This window comes from Leptinotarsa decemlineata, unplaced genomic scaffold, assembly GCF_025532065.1.
Source record: "Leptinotarsa decemlineata unplaced genomic scaffold, Ldec_3_MD MMD2_tig00000199_RagTag_RagTag, whole genome shotgun sequence".
Taxonomy (NCBI): domain Eukaryota; kingdom Metazoa; phylum Arthropoda; class Insecta; order Coleoptera; family Chrysomelidae; genus Leptinotarsa; species Leptinotarsa decemlineata.
The window spans coordinates 8452245-8471562 of NW_027412544.1; the positions used below are offsets into that span (position 1 = coordinate 8452245).

General features: G+C 32.6%; 2 protein-coding genes and 1 long non-coding RNA gene across 3 annotated transcripts in view; 2 read left to right on the forward strand and 1 right to left on the reverse strand.

Moving 5' to 3' along the window:
- THADA (Thyroid adenoma-associated protein homolog) overlaps positions 1 to 2212 on the reverse strand; it is a 40015-nt gene extending 37803 nt beyond the window's left edge. The window contains exons 1-2 of the mRNA XM_023155973.2: positions 1929 to 2212; positions 1538 to 1878 (exon numbers count right to left, since the gene is read on the reverse strand). Of these exons, the coding sequence (XP_023011741.2) occupies positions 1538 to 1878; positions 1929 to 2081 (494 nt within the window). The 5' untranslated portion in view covers positions 2082 to 2212. The remainder of the gene's footprint in view (positions 1 to 1537; positions 1879 to 1928) is intronic.
- A 2423-nt stretch (positions 2213 to 4635) lies between these two features.
- Positions 4636 to 11416, forward strand: LOC111502021 (zinc finger CCCH-type with G patch domain-containing protein). The gene is made up of 6 exons (XM_023155972.2): positions 4636 to 4847; positions 4896 to 5066; positions 7232 to 7426; positions 7484 to 7948; positions 8005 to 8125; positions 10917 to 11416. Exons 1-6 carry the CDS (start codon positions 4812 to 4814, stop codon positions 11384 to 11386), a joined length of 1458 nt encoding a protein of 485 aa, XP_023011740.2. The 5' UTR covers positions 4636 to 4811; the 3' UTR covers positions 11387 to 11416.
- A 660-nt stretch (positions 11417 to 12076) lies between these two features.
- LOC141481408 (uncharacterized) lies at positions 12077 to 14370 on the forward strand. Its single transcript, XR_012464944.1, has 2 exons — positions 12077 to 14091; positions 14155 to 14370. It is a non-coding gene; the product is annotated as an uncharacterized lncRNA (long non-coding RNA).
- The last annotated feature ends 4948 nt before the right edge of the window (positions 14371 to 19318 follow it).

Consider the following 19318-nt stretch of genomic DNA (forward strand, 5'->3'; position numbering starts at 1 on the left):
AAGTAACCAAATTCCTTGACATAGAGCTGAATTTCAGATTAAACTTCTTACTTAAGAAATTTAGTACACTATATTTGAATTCATCTCCTTGAAATATTATTTTCACAGAATCACAAAAATTACCATTTTATTCTAAAGCTACCTCTATGTGTTACAAGAAGAGGTTAAGTGGTAGAACAAACCTGCAGTTTTGAACTTCGCCTCTTGGTTGTGATTTATTTCACCTAATAATTTTTTTTCCATGAGGCAGACATTCAAAAAGTCTACTAGGACACCAAATTTTATGAATTATTCGTCATTTTTAGGACCAACTATTCTTACTTTTTAAGGCAAAAAAAAAATTGTAGTGATTTTTAACAAAAAATCTGAATACATCACTGGATTCGTGACATTATCAAATGGTCTATGTCAAAGTTACGAAGAAATGCGTCCAATAATAAAAAAAGTTATAAGTTAATGACATTTAAAAAATATGCTGTTCAATCAATCCACCACTTCAATTTCAGAAGTTTCATCTTAGTTCTGACTACACCACTGAATTTAGGAGGTCTCGAGGTATCACTGTTAAAAATTTCAACAAAATCTGTTCATCAATGAAAAAATTATAAGGGAGTAAAATTTGAAAAATTTGTCGGAATGAAATTTAGTAAAATATAATTCAGATCCTTGTATTCATGAAAAATGGATGAAATGTATGAATCATATGAATGAATTCGATTATGAAACAAACTTTAATGTCAATAATTTGAAATTAAAAAACACATGCATTTAAAAGGGTGCTTCTATCTTAAATGGGTATATATTATTAATATGGTATTCATGAATTATGATAAGATTGAATAGAATTTTTCTGAAAGTTAGTAATATAATCATCAGTGAAAGTGGCAAGTAAAACAGAAACAGCCCTATTGTGTCAAAGCCATTCTCTGGGTTTGTTAGCCATGGTGGTTTTCAGACCTGAAGTTTCGTCTATGATTGAGGTGGACATTATCAACAGAGATGAGGTAACAGACGCAGTGTTCTCGTTGTCCTCTCAACATATACTACTTCCAGTTCAATAGACAGAATGTCAGGCTTAAAAATCTGCAGATCACAGCCAACAAACCCGGAGAATAGCTTTCAACAGTTATCTCTGGCATTCTTTGATTAAAAGTCATATTGTTCATTAGGAATTATGTATCTTTCATGTATATCAAGTGCTAGGAAGCACACATTGAAAGGGGCGGAGAGGTGGGACAGCTGATTAAAGGAAAAACAGATTTTTTTGTGTCTAGGAAAAAATAAGATTTGGTGACAAGACAGGAAAACTAAGTCTAAGATGTATGCATGTAGAAAAAGCATCATTTCAGTTCAACATTCAAATACCTGATACTATACTGTTATTTCTATTATCTATTTAATCACTTTTTCTTGAAAAAACTCTGTCAATGTTCTTGGCATACATTGATGAAATATTTTAGGATGTGTAGGACATTTAGGTGTTTTTTAATGTTGATACATGCAAAACTAGTTTTACCACTGGAAAACACAAGCTCACTTTGAATGGTATACAAATCCCTCAAAAAGTTTGTAATACAATGGAAACAGGTATTCTATGGTCATTTCATAATCATATTCTATGGAGTTCTGCATCACATTCACAAAGTTGAGTAGATCTGTGCATAGATTCAAGTTACAGCGTGTATTGTTGATATTCTCTAAAATCTCCTCTGTTGTGGTTTTTATTATTAAACTTGTCAAATTGGATTTTCCCACTATGTCTTGTAAATATTTCTTCAAAGCTTTTTTATTATTATACTTTGTAAAAAAGTGCAAAAGCAAGTTTTTTGCCTCCTCCTTTACATCTTTTTGGTCTGTACTATTTCTGAATATGTTCAACTGAAAATTAAGGTTTTAATAAAAACAAATAAAAGTTTTCTTATACTTACATATTGCTTTATTCTATCCTTTATTTCATTTTCTTTTGTGGTTGCTCCTACAACTACTGATGCAAGATCTACTTCTGGATCTTCATAAATTCCAGAAGATGAATTAACTTCGAAGGATACTTCAGTCCAAGATATTTCGTCACTGGTACTCATTTTTCTAAAACCATCAGGCCTGATTCATATACATACATATATTAAAACGAAAATGGAACATTTAAAAAGCTAAACAAACTCCACGCGGTTTCATGCTGTTGCATCGATAAAAAATGTCAATGAGCTGTCAAGAGTGTCAAGTCACAGTATAGCTAAAACGTCAAGTCAAGGCACAGGCACATAGTCAGAGGCAGAAATGTTTTATTGTCATAAAAGTTTAGGTTTTGTTGACAAAGCAGGCTTAAGAACTAAAATAATCTGAAACATTAACATAAAGGTCAAGAATTTAAAACAAGATATTAATATGGCTCAAGCACACTTCAAAAAGTTTATGGTAAAAGTCTGTGATAAAAAATTTTATATGTTGACAAAACAGGCTTAAAAACTAAAAAAACAATCAGAAACATTAAAAACATTAGAATAATTAAAATTAGATATTAATATGGCTCAAGCACACTTCAAAAAGTCTATGGATAAAAGTCTGTGATAAAAAATTTTATAAGTTGGAATTATAAGTTGAGAAGTCATCCGAGAGAAATTCCTCAATAGTATAATAAGTTTTATCTAGCAGAAGTTTTTTTACTCTTTTTCGAAACTATTAACTTTCTGATTGAAAGAGGAAAATGATTGAAGTATTTTTTGCTATTATAAAGAATCGAATTTTTAATTTGTGCTGTTGACGGGATAGGGAGAGGAATACTGAATGAGACTAGTGGCATAATTCTGAGTTGAGTTCGAGATGTTATCTTTGTGCTTTTTGTGCATTAGGCAGACTGTTTCTAAAATAAAGAGGCAGTAGACTGTTAAGATGTGATGTGCTAAAAAAAGAGGCTTACAGGAATCTTACACTCTAGCTCCGGTAATGAATCTCACTGCTCTTTTTTGTATTGTGAAAACTTGACTCAATAAGTTTTGACAGCTGCTCCCCCTGAAACAAATTCCGTACCGCAAGTGGGACTCGAAAAGTGCAAAATATGCTTTTGTAGCAGAGTGATAGTCCAAAGAATTAGAGATAGACCTTATCGCATAACAACTTGAGGATAATTTTTTGCATAGTATACTAATATGCGTTCCAAATTTCAATTTGTTGTCTATGTTGAGGCCTAAAAATTTGTTCTCTAGTTTATGATCAATGATGTGTTTTTCAAGAATTATATGGTCCAGGTAACATTTAAAGGACATTAAATTACTCTTTAATATATTAAAAGATAATAAATTGGCATCACATCATTGTTTAACTTTGCCCAGACTGAATATATTAAATATTTAATATGTGCTAACAGCAAATGTATCAGGGTCTCAGGCGCCTCGCGGCAGGGCCTGCATCCAATATCATTATCATCATAATTGTATTCTTGTTTATACAAAGGCAAGCTTTCACACCATATGAATAGTGTAATGTTATAAATTATTGGTTTGATTATTTATTTATATTTTTTTTAATTATTGATTTTTATTTTTCAGACATCACTGGACATGTTTCTAAGTTAGTTCATTTCATTTATTGCGTCGATGAAGCATGGTCGATTTCTACAACATTCGTTAATCTACAAACTACCCTAACTTTTTCCAAGTTATAACTTTTTTAAATTGGTATGGTAGTCATTATGTTTTCCGCCATTTGATTCCTATTCCTCCATTCATTTGATATCCCCATCAAATCAAGGGGTGCACAAAAACATAGTCAATCTTCTTTGGGAGTCTGCCATATTGAATTTATAGTTTTATAGTGACGTCATTTTATTTTCTGTGTTCATTTCATCAAACCCTTTAATTTGATATCTATGTCTTGGGAATGCAAGAAAAACTAGTTCACCACCTTGGGTGACCCGTCATATTGGATTTGCAGTAATGTCATGTTATTGTTCTTTTTTGTAAACAAACCCTTTCATTTGATACCTATATCATAAGCAGTGCACAAAAAACGGTACGACATCTTGAGCGGACCACCATATCGGATGCAGAGTGACGTCATGTTATTGTTTGTATTTTTTACCAAACTGTTCCCTTTGGTACACATATCATAAGGAGTGCATAAAAAACTAATCCGACACTTTGGGCGGTCCGCTATGTTCGATGTAGAATGGTGTCAGTAGCCAGGCGGTTCGACGTGGATGCTTTGTTCACTCACTCGAATTGACTGCCGTGTTGGTCGGTGGTTCAAGCCCTAGTCTGAACGATCGATTTTCACTTGCTATCGCCCAACCCATGTTTCGAATCACACGTCAAAATGTAAGACCTCGTTAATCCTTAGCTCGCACAAGTTTCGACTTCTGAGGGTTGTCGTTCGCAGGGGTGTGACAGCTGGTTAACGCAAGAACAGAAACATTGTCATCCAAACTACGTGTGTATACAAAATACGAATCGAATTGAAAATGCAGAGAAGTAAAATACATCGATGTGTTAAACAAAGTTGATGAGGACCCAAGTATGTAGGGTGATGGTATTGTTTCGTGCAGGTTATTTACGGACTAACCGGAAGGCGATTATTGTTATGCAATCCTGATATATAATTGTTGGAAATGGGTAAGGGTCTAGTAATCTAGCCCACAAACGAAAAAAAATATGACAAATGACAAACTTCCAAGTTATTTTGATTTTGGATAATCAATAAATTTTTGATATGCGATATGTTTTAGAAGAGTTTTTATGAATAGTAATCTGCAGTTTTGCATACGGTGATGTAAATTAATAATATTATTACTTTGGAGATCCTGAACTTTTTCCAAAATGAATTCTGAGGAACTGAGTTTATACAAACAACAGGTAATCAATTTGTTTTGAAAATTTTACTTGCTAATTTTTATTTTCCAGCTTCAACACGTAAATCAAGCTTTACTCATTTCCTGTGATGAATTGGAAAAAAATAAACTTTTCGCATTGAAATCCAACATTGAAGAACTGCTTTCTCTTTCGAAAGATAATGATGGAGTTGAAGCATCAACAAGCAATAATAAGATGTCCGAAGAATTTGCTCTATTCATGGTAAGGGTTCAAGTTAGAAAGAGTTTTCGGTTCTGAGTGTGACGATTATCATCCAAAAATAGGAGAAAACAATCTTTGAAACATCTAGATTTTTCTTTTTGAACTTCTCACATTCTACTCGGATCGTTCTGTTAAAATGATTGTACCGGTTATTGGAATCCTTGCCGGAATGATGCCCACCCTAGTCAAGATTTTACCGGCTTGCTACACTGCTGCAGAAATTCATTGGCATCGTATCTGCTCAGAACAACGATTATTTACCTCACAAAGTAGTCATGCTGGTGAGCCCTCTTTGAGAAAAGGGTCTGACCATATCAGTTATCATATTGATGGTCAAAAAACAATGGGCAATAAAAATTAAAAAGACAGTAAATTATTGAAAATATTTGAGGCTACATTTCATGTTATTTATTTGCATCACATTTTCATATTGCAGGGATGTTTTACATTGTATGGAATATTTTTGAACATTTCTCATATTGAACATTCATCTTAAAAGTGTGATTTAGTGCCCTCCAGTTCATCGAAGAGAACATATGCCTCTCCAATCACTAGGGATTTTCGTAAACTATATAACACAAGGTAACCATATTTGTCTCTTGATTGGAATCTGCAGGAAATATAAAATATTTAATGAAATCAAAGATTCAAAATTGAAACTGAAGGGATTGAAGAGATATGATTGAAAGTACTGAAATCCCAATCATTATGACTTAACAGGATTTAAATTGAAATCACATCAATTTAAGTATTTAAAAACCAATTAAAATGATTCAACAGGATTTACAATTAAATCACAATAATTTAGGTCTTAACAACAATCATTATGATGCAGTATTATATCAAATCGACAGAAGCATACAAAAACTAAACAACATGACTGAATGCACTTGAAAACACAATTCTGTGACTCAAAATATATATTAACTTTGCTCAGTTATCTCAAAAATATTACAAATAACTTGGATAAAACAAATAGAAGTCAGAAAGGAAGTACAGATCTGAAAATTTCATTTTCAATCGCAAGAATTCTATCTGAATGAAATCCAATGGAAAATTAAGTTTAATTTTTCTGTTACTGCAACTAATCAGTAAAGTGAAATAAGTTATTAAATATACCTGGAGGAAAAGCCTTGACTATATAAATGTATCTGTCTTTTCTGTTAACAAGCTTATAAAATCTGGGAGCAAGGTGTATATGTACTTTGGCATCTTCAATAATAATTGTATTAAAAGTCACTGTTGGCTTGTTTGGATGCACTTATTTTGAGGCATCAGACAGGAATATGTAGAACATCAGTTGATTGAAAAAATTCAATAACCAAGAAAAATTCTGACGTATGTCAGACATATATGGCTGAGTTTTTGGCAACAATCACTGATAGTTAAAGTGCTCGGTACTAAACACTGGATAAACTAAAAAAGAACAGGTAAATAAATACTCAATATAAAATAACTCTCTTCATTATTAACGTTCATTAAAATAAATATTTCCTTAAAAACATGGAAACATCTTTAGAATTTATGAAAAAAATAAAAAATGAGCGGAACAATTTTCTCAAATTCTTCTTGACACAGAAAGTCGATATGTTTGTGTGTCTGAAAATTTGATTTAAAATATTTTATGCTAATAGTGAAAAATAATATAATAAACATTCCTAAATAGTATTCTGCATGATTAAACATTTCAATCTTTCTCTTGAAGATGATCATTTGATGATTGATACGCGTGTCGAGGTTGAAAATAACAGTTTGGTGTTGGGATAGAACTCCAGTAATAATCATTACTACACCAAAAGTTCTAAACAGTGCATCACCATTATATTATATCATATTTGACAATGGAAGTACGAACTAATGAAATTCACCATGAAACATTGTCAACCACCTTCGAACAAATTTTCTAAAGTTCAGTGGAATACCATGTGTATTTGATTTCCGTTTTCACTTGTGATAAAGGTTTTTTTGTAACTATCAGCTAATTATGGGGATTTTTATATTTGCTGGTATCATATTGAATATTTTGACCTCTTAGTATAAAAATCCATTTTGTGTGAGTATGAGTACCTCATTACCTCATACATCAGTTTTTAACAATGTATACTATTCTTTTGCCTTTCGCACTCGTTCTTATATTATATTTAATATTTTCTGATTTTTGATAGGATGAAATGGAAAAAGAAGGAGCTGTCCAAACGAAATATTCAAATAAAAATTCTCATGAATGTGAAATTCCCAAAAATATTGAAGGAATGAAGTGTAGAGCTCCCCATCAGCATCAGTGGGGGGATGTTGCATATCACAATGCAATGATTTGTTCAGTTGTGTCTGATGATGCAGACAATGAAAATGACTTTAAGGTAAAACTTTGAGCCAATCAAATCCATAACTTCAATTGACCAATGAAACTTTTTCAGGTTAGAGTTCTCTTTACAAACCCCACACACGAGGAAATGCTTCCCTGTCCTTATTACTTTGACTCAGATTGTAAATTTTCCGAAGAGAAATGTAGATTTTCTCATGGAGAAGTTGTTCCATATTCTAATATTCTGCAATATGTTGAACCAAAATTTGAACTTCTCAAAATTGGAAGTCCAGTTTTAGTCAAGCAAACAAGTAATCTTTGGTTTAGAGCAAAAGTAAGACAGATATATGAGGATAAATGTTTAGTGAAATTTGAAAGTGACAAGAAACAAGTTGAAGTGATTTTTGAACACGTTTTGCCCTTAGACAATGAAAAAAATGATGTTAGTGACGAAAGTAGCGACAGCGAGACTGAAATGGTTAATGAACAAGAAGCTGATAGAGAGGATGTAATAAATCAGTCTCTTTTGATAACTCCATCTGAACAAGCATTAGGTGATTGGGAAAAATATACAAAGGTGAAATTTGGTCATCTGGCTGAGATCCTAGTGTTGATTATTCATATTTGTTTTAGGGGATGGGTTCTAAGTTAATGACCAAGATGGGATATATAACAGGTACAGGTTTGGGAAAAAAATCTGATGGTCGAATTGATCCTGTTAGCGCTGTAGTTTTGCCGCCTGGAAAATCATTAGGTAACTTATTGAATATTTTTGCAAAATTTATTTTAATAATAATTCATTCTGTTGAAATCCAACTATCACTCTCAGAAATAATATTCTTAACTTCTGAGAAAAATTTTACATGTTCTATTCAAAATTTTGATTTTCAAAATAATTGATTAGTATTGCAACACTCAACCTCCTGAACATTTTTTGTATAAGTTGAGCTATAAAGAACATGTATAGCAACGTTGTAGCCAGGGGGTCAGATTCCCCTCAGAATTTTGATGAAAAAATTATAAAACTTGCTTTGAATATTATTCAAAAATTACAATTACATTAGTCCATTGTTATAATTTGATTTGACTTTCAGCATGTATCTTTTTCGTCAAACTTCCTCTGTATACATTCTATATATTGTTTTCTAAAGATGTTGCTGGAAAGAAAATTTACCAAGAACTTAATCAAACCATTACGGAAATCAGTCACAAATCAAACATGCTGATGGTGGATATATTTTCATGAAAAATTTTCAGAAATATAGCAAGTCAAATAATTTCTCATTGTTCACAACAAATAGCTGTTCAAAGTAAACTAGTTCCAAATATCGAAACTATAAAGTAATGTGGCTGCTAAGAACTAGCTCCGAGTGAAACTAAATTCCATCTGGTCTTAGATATTTACACCGTTTGAGTATATAACACATTTAATTGTTTTTCAGAACTCTTCCATTTCGATTTTCAGCACTTTCTCAGGGTTTTTCAACTGATGTGAATCAAACTCCTGTATTTTACATATTCATATGTTTTTAATAAGTTATTTTTTTTAATAAATTATGAAGTAACTGCTGAATAACTTGACTGTGCTAACAACAGTATATATATATATATATATATATATATATATATATATATATATATATATATATATATATATATATATATATATATATATATCTTCATATTCAGTACGTTGGACAACTCGGAAAATGCTTGTTTTCATTTCAGAATTATGTACTTCCATTATTTTAGTTTTATATACTATGTAAAAAAATATTATTTACTATTAGACTGGTTTAATAATCTCTGCTGAGATTAATGAACTACCTATTTTGGCTGCTGTATGTTAAAACATGGTAACTGAATTGGAAACAAAAATGATGAGTTGTATTTACATTTATTCAAACCGTGTTTGAATGCAATTTCATAGCCGGTCTATTCATCATTCACGTGTTCCAGAGATATAGCCTAGCACTGGTTCTGGAGATATAGCATAACACTGTTACGGGATATAGAATAATCAAAACACAGTATCTACTCTTTTTTTACCATTTGCTTGTATGTTTAACAAATTATGAATTTTCCATGCTGATTTTTGCATAGAACAGCTGATTTATCTAGGAATGAATAGAGTTGTAATCATTAATTCACATTTGAAACAGTTTTTACACTTGATTATCTTAAAGAACAGATTTTTTAAGCAGTACATCTTGAAGTTTCTGTTTACCTGTTTTTCCGACTGTCACCCCCATACGAACAACTCTCAGAGGTTGAGAAACTTGTGCGAGCTACGGACTAACGAGGTCTTACCTTTTAACTTGTGATTCCTAACACGGTTGCAGAATCATCCCCTCTTCAACCAGATAAATTATCTCGAGAAAAATATCTGGTCGAGGCGGGAATCGAACCCACGATCTTCCGATCGTGAGTCGGGCGCACTACCACCCCGGCCAATTCCACAAGTATCTTTATTAATTTTTTGCAATGCATATTCATAATATTCATCATGCTGACAAGTAATTCACTATAATCTATGATAAATTTCATCTCTTTTGCCATGATATGAATATTAAAAAATATTTTTTTCACAATATAATATCGATTTTGGTAATGTATAATCTTGAATATAAGTTATATGGCTACATAGTTACCATTTCATATTCAATTCAATTTTATTGGCTTCAAGAAACTACAAATTTTAAAAAAGGTAAATACATAATACACATTGAACAAAAATTATGACAGGACGATATGAAAAAAATATATGAAAATACATTTTTCATAAAATGGAAAAGGTTTTGCATACAAGCAAATGGAATAAGCAAGAAGAATCAATACCATTGACTCAGTCTGAATTTTTACCAATTTTATTGAATATTGTTTTATGAGAAATTGTTTGTCTTCATATTTGAATTTTATTTGGCGAATAACTGTAATTATTGAATGAAATTCTTCTTGGTCACCTGTCGAGGAAGTTTAAAAATAAATCAAATCAGTGAAGAAAAAACTGCCAATATCCTTAGATTTTTCCAGTTCTGAAGGCGGTGCAAATTTTAGCCTCTTAAATGATAACATGAGTATCTGTATACTTTGTCAGCTGATTTTTTTGATTGGCATAATTATTAAATACAAGTTACTGATAAATAAAACATTTTACTTTGTAAAAAATACTTTGAATTTACATAGTAACTCATCAGGGTGAACTGAAAAGTTTGTCCTTTCTACACATATAAAGTTCTTATGTTTGGAACGTTTGGTGTAGTAATGAATATTACTGGAGTTTTTTCCCAACACCAAATCGTTATTTTTAACACCTTGACACGTGTCGAGGTGTTAAAAATAACGATTTGGTGTTGGGAAAAAACTCCAGTAATATACATATAAAGTTGTCCATTACAGTTTTCATATTTTTTCAGATTGTGGAAGGTAAAAATACCCAAAGAACGTTGACAAAATGTGTTATTATCAATTACATTCTTGAAAGAAAAACAAAAAATAACCATATCAATTCATTATATCCTATTGACGAAAGACATATTTTCCAGATCATTGTATGAATCTTCGTGAATGTGCTGGAGGTGACAAAAACTTATTCAGTGTAGAAAAAAAACTTAAGCGAATACAGAAAATTCAGGAGAAACGCAATCAAAGAAATTATGAAAGACGTTCAGAAAATCAAAGTGTTTTCAAACTTATTAACAAATCTTTGGAAGGAACCTCTGAAGAAAACTTTGACAAGTTGACAGAACGCCAGAAAATCAAAAAAGAATGTTCAAGAAATTTGAATATTAAAAGCCTTCAGATAGCAGATAATATAAGGAGAGCAGAAAGAGATTTAGAAAAAATAAATGATTCCCTAACAAGGCACACCGATGTATCTTCAAATGTTCATCTGAAATTGAAGGATAAACTAGTACATATGCAAGACCAGTTGAAAATATATCAGTCTCAGGCAGTCCTTATCAAAAATGAACAGAGTTTGAGAAGTGACAAAAAGAAATTGACCATTTTTTAAAGTTTTTGAAATATACATTTTTCAATTGTTCCTTGGACTTTCTGAATAATATTTCAATAATTGTGTTGTCATCAACTGTTCTAAACAGAAAAATGGAAGAAATGTCAGTAAGTTTGGATATACAGGCTGATTCACGGTGGATGGCACATTAGACGTTTCTGGTGAACCAGACAACGGATCACTTTGAAAATTTAATGGAGGGCATATTCGGACATTCTCTAGCCAACTAAAATATTTTCGATAATGCGGTGTTGCCGCTTCTATTAGAAAGCAGTAGCAACTTTGATTTTTCAAATGGAACACTCTGTATATAATATTATTTTTGGAATCTCCAACAATTGCCCGACAACTTTTCTTGATATTTCCCTATAACTATCTGTTACCGTTTTCGAAATAAAAATTAATTTCAATTTTTTTCTTCGTAAATCATGACTTCTAAAAATGCCGATATCTTTTAGTTAAGAAGTACTATGATATCGAAATTTGGTTTGGAGTTAGGTGATACTTGGACACTTCCCACACGTCAGCCTAATCTCCGTTACTTCAATACAGGGTGGTAAAAAAATACAGTTTTTTCGTTTGCTTGAAAAAGTTGCTGAAATTTGATTATTTTAAATGGAACACCCTGTATATTATTGAAAATTCGGAAAATTCTTTCTATGTATATCATACCTATACCTAACTAGTCAAGTTTCGCACTTATGAACATTTATTTGTGAAAATGTCCCTTCAGAATGGTATTTCCATTCGGTATTTGGTAAGCAGGCCATGATTACTATTTGACAGTAGCGTTGTGACATTCTCCTAATAATATCGACATTTTCGTCACTTCAGAAGTTGCAAATACCTTCAAAACGATGGAACAAAACTATTCAAACGAAGTTCTTATGAATTTGTTTATTATTTTTGGACAGTGTGACAAAATTATCAGCAGAACATGTAGAAAGTTCAATGAAATGTATCCGAATCTACCGCCAATGAACCTCAAGAAATTTATACGAATTCAGAACAATTTCAATGCATTTGGATCAACTTTAAAAGCACCAAGAAACTTGCCTCGACCCGTAACTTTCGAAGACAACCAGATTAATGTCTTAGCATATTTTCACGCATTTCCCGAGTCATCGATAAGAAGTGCTGAAGAAGATTTGGGTATAAAATATTCATCGGTTCAAAGAATCTTGCGAAGACATAAAATGCATGATTATAAATTCACCAAAATTCAAGCAATGAAGCCTCAAGATCCTCAACAGAGAGTAGAATTTTGTGAAATGTTGTTGGTACCAACTAGACGGAGCTCCTGCACATTGCACAAGAGAAGTGAGCGCAGAACTGGATAGACTATTTGACGATCGGTGGATGAGGCGCTTGGGACCATGGAATTGGCCAGCGAGATCACCCGATCTTAATCCATTAGATTTTTATTTGTGGGGAATGTTTAAAGAAAAAGTTAACAAAATACCCATGCGTTCGAGAGATGAATTGTTAGAAAGGATTGCCCAAACATTTGAAGATTTGGATCCCAATGAAATCAGATCTGCCACCACGAAAGCAGTCAACACCCGCATTTTAAAGTGCTTGGAAGTGAACGGCCAGCGATTCGAACATATTTTGAAATATTTCACATGATTGTTTTACTTTTTTATAATTATTCATATCAATATTTCCAATTTCAAGTTTCTTGGTGCTTTTTTAAAGTTTATCCAAACATATTGAAATTGTTCTGAATTCGTATAAATTTCTTGAGGTTCATTGGCGGTAGATTCGGATACATTTCATTGAACTTTCTACATGTTCTGCTGATAATTTTGTCACACTGTCCAAAAATAATAAACAAATTCATAAGAACTTCGTTTGAATAGTTTTGTTCCATCGTTTTGAAGGTATTTGCAACTTCTGAAGTGACGAAAATGTCGATATTATTAGGAGAATATCACAACGCTACTGTCAAATAGTAATCATGGCCTGCTTACCAAATACCGAATGGAAATACCATTCTGAAGGGACATTTTCACAAATAAATGTTCATAAGTCCGAAACTTGACTAGTTAGGTATAGGTATGATATACATAGAAAGAAAGCAAATTTCAGCAGCTTTCCGAATTTTCAATAATATACAGGGTGTTCCATTTATAATAATCAAATTTCAGCAACTTTTTCAAGCAAACGAAAAAACTGTATTTTTTTACCACCCTGTATTGAAGTAACGGAGATTAGGCTGACGTGTGGGAAGTGTCCAAGTATCACCTAACTCCAAACCAAATTTCGATATTATAGTACTTCTTAACTAAAAGATATCGGCATTTTTAGAAGTCATGATTTTCGAAGAAAAAAATTGAAATTAATTTTTATTTCGAAAACGGTAACAGATAGGTATAGGGAAATATCAAGAAAAGTTGTCGGGCAATTGTTGGAGATTCCAAAAATAATATTATATACAGAGTGTTCCATTTGAAAAATCAAAGTTGCTACTGCTTTCTAATAGAAGCGGCAACACCGCATTGTCGAAAATATTTTAGTTGGCTAGAGAATGTCCGAATATGCCCTCCATTAAATTTTCAAAGTGATCCGTTGTCTGGTTCACCAGAAACGTCTAATGTGCCATCCACCGTGAATCAGCCTGTATATGTAAAAACATTTGTGATACATTATATTTGTGATAACAAAACATATTTTGTATGTCCCAGTCTACCTATTTTCGAAAAGTGAGTTGAGCCTTTTGATATCCAGAATTTTGAAGAAACTTTCATAACATTTTCTGTTGATAGAGAATCGACACCAACTCTTAATTTCTGTCAGCAATATGTGATTTGAACCAATCAAGAGCATATAGTGAGAGAGCTGCAGTCAGCCTTGGAAACGTCAAGAAACACTGTGGCAGCCACGTCTTTCTCATTTAGAATCACATAGACTTCTTTGATAAAATTGACAATGGAATCTGTGCTGTTTATTTTAAATAAAATATATGAATATCAAATTATAAAGTGTTCTGTCTATTAAAAAAGAATGCATAGACAGAATGATTGTGATAAATTGGATAGAATTGTTAATATCTTGCACTTTATCACGGTCGGTATCTTACAAATTGTGTGATGCTTCTGGTTTATTAGCCGTAGTCTGCAGGTTTTTATATTTGACTTTGCTGGGATGCGCAAACTGAAGCAGGATAGATTACTTCGACTGTTGCCTCATCGCTTCTGATAATGTCTGCCGCAGTACCAGACGGAACGACAGGTAAAAACCTGCAGACCACGGCTAACGAATCTGGAAACATCGGACAACTTAAGAAAGTAGCAAGTGAATGTTATACACTAATAGATTTTAGATAGATAGATATTCATTTTCTCCTTTTTGCCACTTTTACATGGATCAGGTAAGTGAGTAAAATTCCACAAATGTAAAAGCTAAATATGCTGAATAAATAATCTATGGACATGGATTATGTACGTCAATTCAGGATATGAAAAATATAAATAAGTATGAATTACATACAATAATATGGATTATTTACAATTAAGAATCAGATAAGTTATATATTTTAGTGAAATACAAGTCATGCAATGACGTGACAACGTATGAATAACACTACACAAAATGAACATTTACTACACATTAGCAAACAAGTTCTATAAACACTTATTGCATGCTCACGTTTTTCTGTTTCCTCTTTGTATATTTAGGTCATTGTTATTTTTTGCCAAATTTCTTAATTATTTTTTAATGCTTTTTAAAATCTTGTGTATTATAGAGACAACCTTTGTTCAAAATATTTCTGTTCTTTTTTGAAATTATTGCAGAGGAATACTTTTTTTTGCGAGAAAGCAAGTTGAAACAAGAACATCCTCTGTAAATTCCAGTTTTTTTTCATGAGATATATACTAATTAAGGTGAGGATATATGTATGTAGACCACAGTGATTATAAGACAAAACATTACACAAATTATCTTTTTCGGAATCGTAAAAGATCTTTCAGTCTCTTCAGAGTTGAGTGTATCGATGCATGTACTGTGAACATTGGTATAAGATATGTGTTATTGTTTATGATAAATTTTGGTGTGGTATGTGTCTATGTCTTGAGGTGGGATTACTTGTATTGGAAGAGAATAACTGTAAAGTTGGAGAAGGAGTGTGTCTAAACTCTGTTATTGTCTATACTTATTTTAGGAACAACATCCTTGGCATTAAAAAAACCAAGGTTTTTTAAGGCCATTTTTATCTCTCACATTTGGGACAAATTTTGGTCAAGAATTTGTATTCTTTTGCACTGTTTTTTGTGTGATCGAATTTGTTGACTTGAGAAGCACTTATTACTGGTTGTATGCAAGGTATAACAGGCACAGATAGATAGCTTAATGTTACATATCGTAGTAGTATTGGCGCTCATGGCGTAAAAACGCTCACAGCCGCCAAGTTTGCTCATAGCGGCTGTGAGGCGCGCGTTATTAAGCAGCACAGGATTTTACAATTTGTGCTCACTTGCAAGTAGGTTTTTTACCATTGTTATTACGTAGTAGCAGATAATATAAAAACCCAAATGAAATAACATTTGCATTCACATAAATCATCATATTTTAGTGGTCGTTTTGGCCCATAGAAATATTAGCTTCTTTCTCAGCAATAAAAAATATTTTTCATTCCAATGATGGGTATTGACGCTCATTGTCACCGGGATTTCACCAAAATGAGCGGAATTATCCCAAACTGAATTGAATGATTAGTAATTTAATGTATTACTTTTAGTATGCCTCGAACAAAAACTCGCACAACAGGCTTTGAAGTCTATGGAAAAGGTCATGTCAGTTATTAAAAATCATAAGTTGGGAGTTAAAGTAGCTTGTCATTATTACAATGTTCTATGTAGTTCGTTATGTGACAGATTACGATCCGGTGTTTGTAAGGCTGCACGAATGGGGTGGAAAACTACAATTTTTGAAAAAGTTGAGAAGGAATTGGTTTCTCATATTCTAAGCTCTCCAAATTGTTCTTTGAAATAACAACACTTGGTCTTCACCGACCTGCCTTTTAGTTTGTAACTGAGAACAACATTCCTTACAATTTTAACAAAGAGCTTAAAATGGTCAGAAAAGATTGGCTTTACGGATTTTCAAGAAAACATCTACCAGCATTTACCGTATAACAACTTTCAACAAAGTTGAAGTGACACACTTTTTTGACCCAACAGAGAAATTGATGGAGATATATCATTTTCCACTCAAAGGGATTTTTACGAAACGAATGACAACCGCCCACAAACCACCCAAATTTTGCACAGAAAGCGAGTTGGAGCTGCAACTAGTAGGGAACGAGGGAAAACTGTTACCGTATGTTGTATGAATGTAGAGGGTAGATATAATCCTCCAATGCTCATTTACTCGCGTGAACTTTTAACACCAGCATTAGGAAAAATGGAATACCTGGTTCAAAGTCGGGGTGGATCAACGAAGATCTGTTTCTGTGTTAGTTGAAGCATTTTATCAAACATACCGCATCAAGTATTGATGACACAACTCTGCTCATTTTGGATGATCATGAAAGCCCCTTAAGTGCACCTGCTACCTATTCCACCTTACACATCACATCGCTCACAACCTCTAGATCTACCATTTTTTTGACCTTTGAAAAAAGCATATAATCGAGAGTGTGATATTTTCATGAAGACTCGCAATTATGAAAGAATTAGTCACTATGACATAGTGAATTTGTTGTGTGATGCTTATGAGTAGCTACAGTTGAAAAAGCAATCAATGACTTTCAATCTGCAGTGGTAGTGCCACTGAATCCATCTGTTTTTTCCGGTAGATCTCACTCCTGCAAAAAAGAATGCAATACAAAATGAAGGGCCCTATCTCCTGAAAACATAATGAATTCAGTCTGCAAACAATTCAGCTACATGAAACAACCTCCTCTGCAAACTAGTTTTCTTCTGATGATTTGCCTTTGATAAAGTTAGCAAACAACATCTTTCTTCTTGTTTGAGGTAACATTTGAGACTATATTGTCTTTGCCGACAGCAGAAAAAAATAGAAAGAAGAAGCATGCTGAAATCTTGACTTCGACCTTAAGATATAATTGGAAGAGCACTAGAAGAAACATCAAGACGAAAAAGCAAAAAATGAAGTTGTGAAAAATGTAAAGGGTGAAAGTAGTAAAACAAAGGCAGAATTATTAAGAGGTATGAACTTGTTGAAAAAATGAATCTGAAGTCAAAGAAACCAATATCCAGTTAACGATATCTGTTCAGAATGTGGCGAGTTTGGAAAAGACAATGAATTATGGCTTCAGTGCAGTACCGACCAACAATCTGGGTCTGTAGGTTACTAATATGATGACAACTCAGTAGCACTTGTGCTAACTGAGTTGAACTTCGCCTTTTGTTATGTCAGCAACTAGCTCTCTAATTTATTTAAATATTTGTATGTAACTACAGCTGGTAAAAATAAAGACGATTATTATTATTATATCTATCGGTATTTGTAGTCGGCTGACACTTTTAATTTTTTTGAGCGACATTACCACCATTGGCGTGTAATGCTGCTCAGTGCATATTTAGTTTAAAAAAATAATTTCACCCATATTTTTTTGAAAAATTGATCAATCAGGATATTAGTTGATTCAATAAAGGTATTTTCAGCTCACTTATATTTTTATTTTTACCGTTGTTATTGCAGATACTTTGATCTATTTTTTGTTGGGCGCTAAAACACAACTTTTCCCTACTCCTGCGGAAGTTACTAATCCGTTTATTTTCTTTTTGTCTCTCATATTCGGGTCAAATTTTATTCAAGAACTTGTTTCTTGCATTGTTTTTTGGGTGATTGAATTGTTGAAACAAGCACTGCATTACCGGTTGTATGTAAGGAATAAGGGTATAGCTCTTATTGTTACATATCCTGGATCTTATTCGACAGTATCGTCCTTCCACATTTTTCTATTCAGATGTTCAATGTCGAGAATTTTAAATAGCTTTGCGTTATTGCCTAATTTTTGGGAACATATCTTACATTGTAACTTGTTTCCACCATGATTCAGTTCTGTATACAGAGATCATAATGATGAGTAGCTACATTCTTTGCTGCATAGTTACTCATGTCGAAACCTTCCAGAAGGAAGTTGGTAGTATCATTTAGTTTACTTTTAGATTTTTCTTTTGGAAAAAAATATGAAATTCGGGAGAACTTATGGATTATTAGAGATTTTATCCATTTCCATCTGTCACTCATACTTTCTTCTATATCAATTTAACCTTTGACAATGCAATAAGAAACGGAAAGCTTACTGAAATAAAATATCGTACCTATTCTCAAATAAAATAATCCATAATTGAAATAACGCACGTTTCGTACTGAAGTAACTTAATTCAAAAAACGTGATTTTTGGCAATGAATAAAATAGGCTAGAAAAATATATATTGTGGCAAGCGCGATGATCACTCCAATATGCTTCTCCGAATTACGCATTTAAAATGATAACGAATAGTGACAACTTGAACAAAATAAGATTAACATACTACAAGATAGTCGAGGAATTCTCTGTAAAACAAAATGGAAAAGGTAGCCAACTTGGGGGCTTTAATTTCCTAGTTCTATATTTGAATAAAAAAAAAAACGTTATGTAACACGTTGTTCGAACCCTCCTCCCGCCCCTGTAACGCTTCGTAACAGTTTACAAGACTCCACCTCCCCCAAAATTGCGTTACGTAATACTTGAATGACCCCTAACACAGTGTCAAAGCTACTTTCTGGGCTTATTGGCCGTGGGCTGTCGTTTTGTCTACACTGTAGTTGTAGGTGGGAGGTTTCAAATGACAAGAATTTCTTGATGAGGGGAAAAACTTAATTTTGTTTACATTTTTTTCAACATATATGAAATGGACTTTTCCTTTCAAGGTGTTGTGTATTATAAATTGAGCTAATTGAATTTTTTTTACCAAT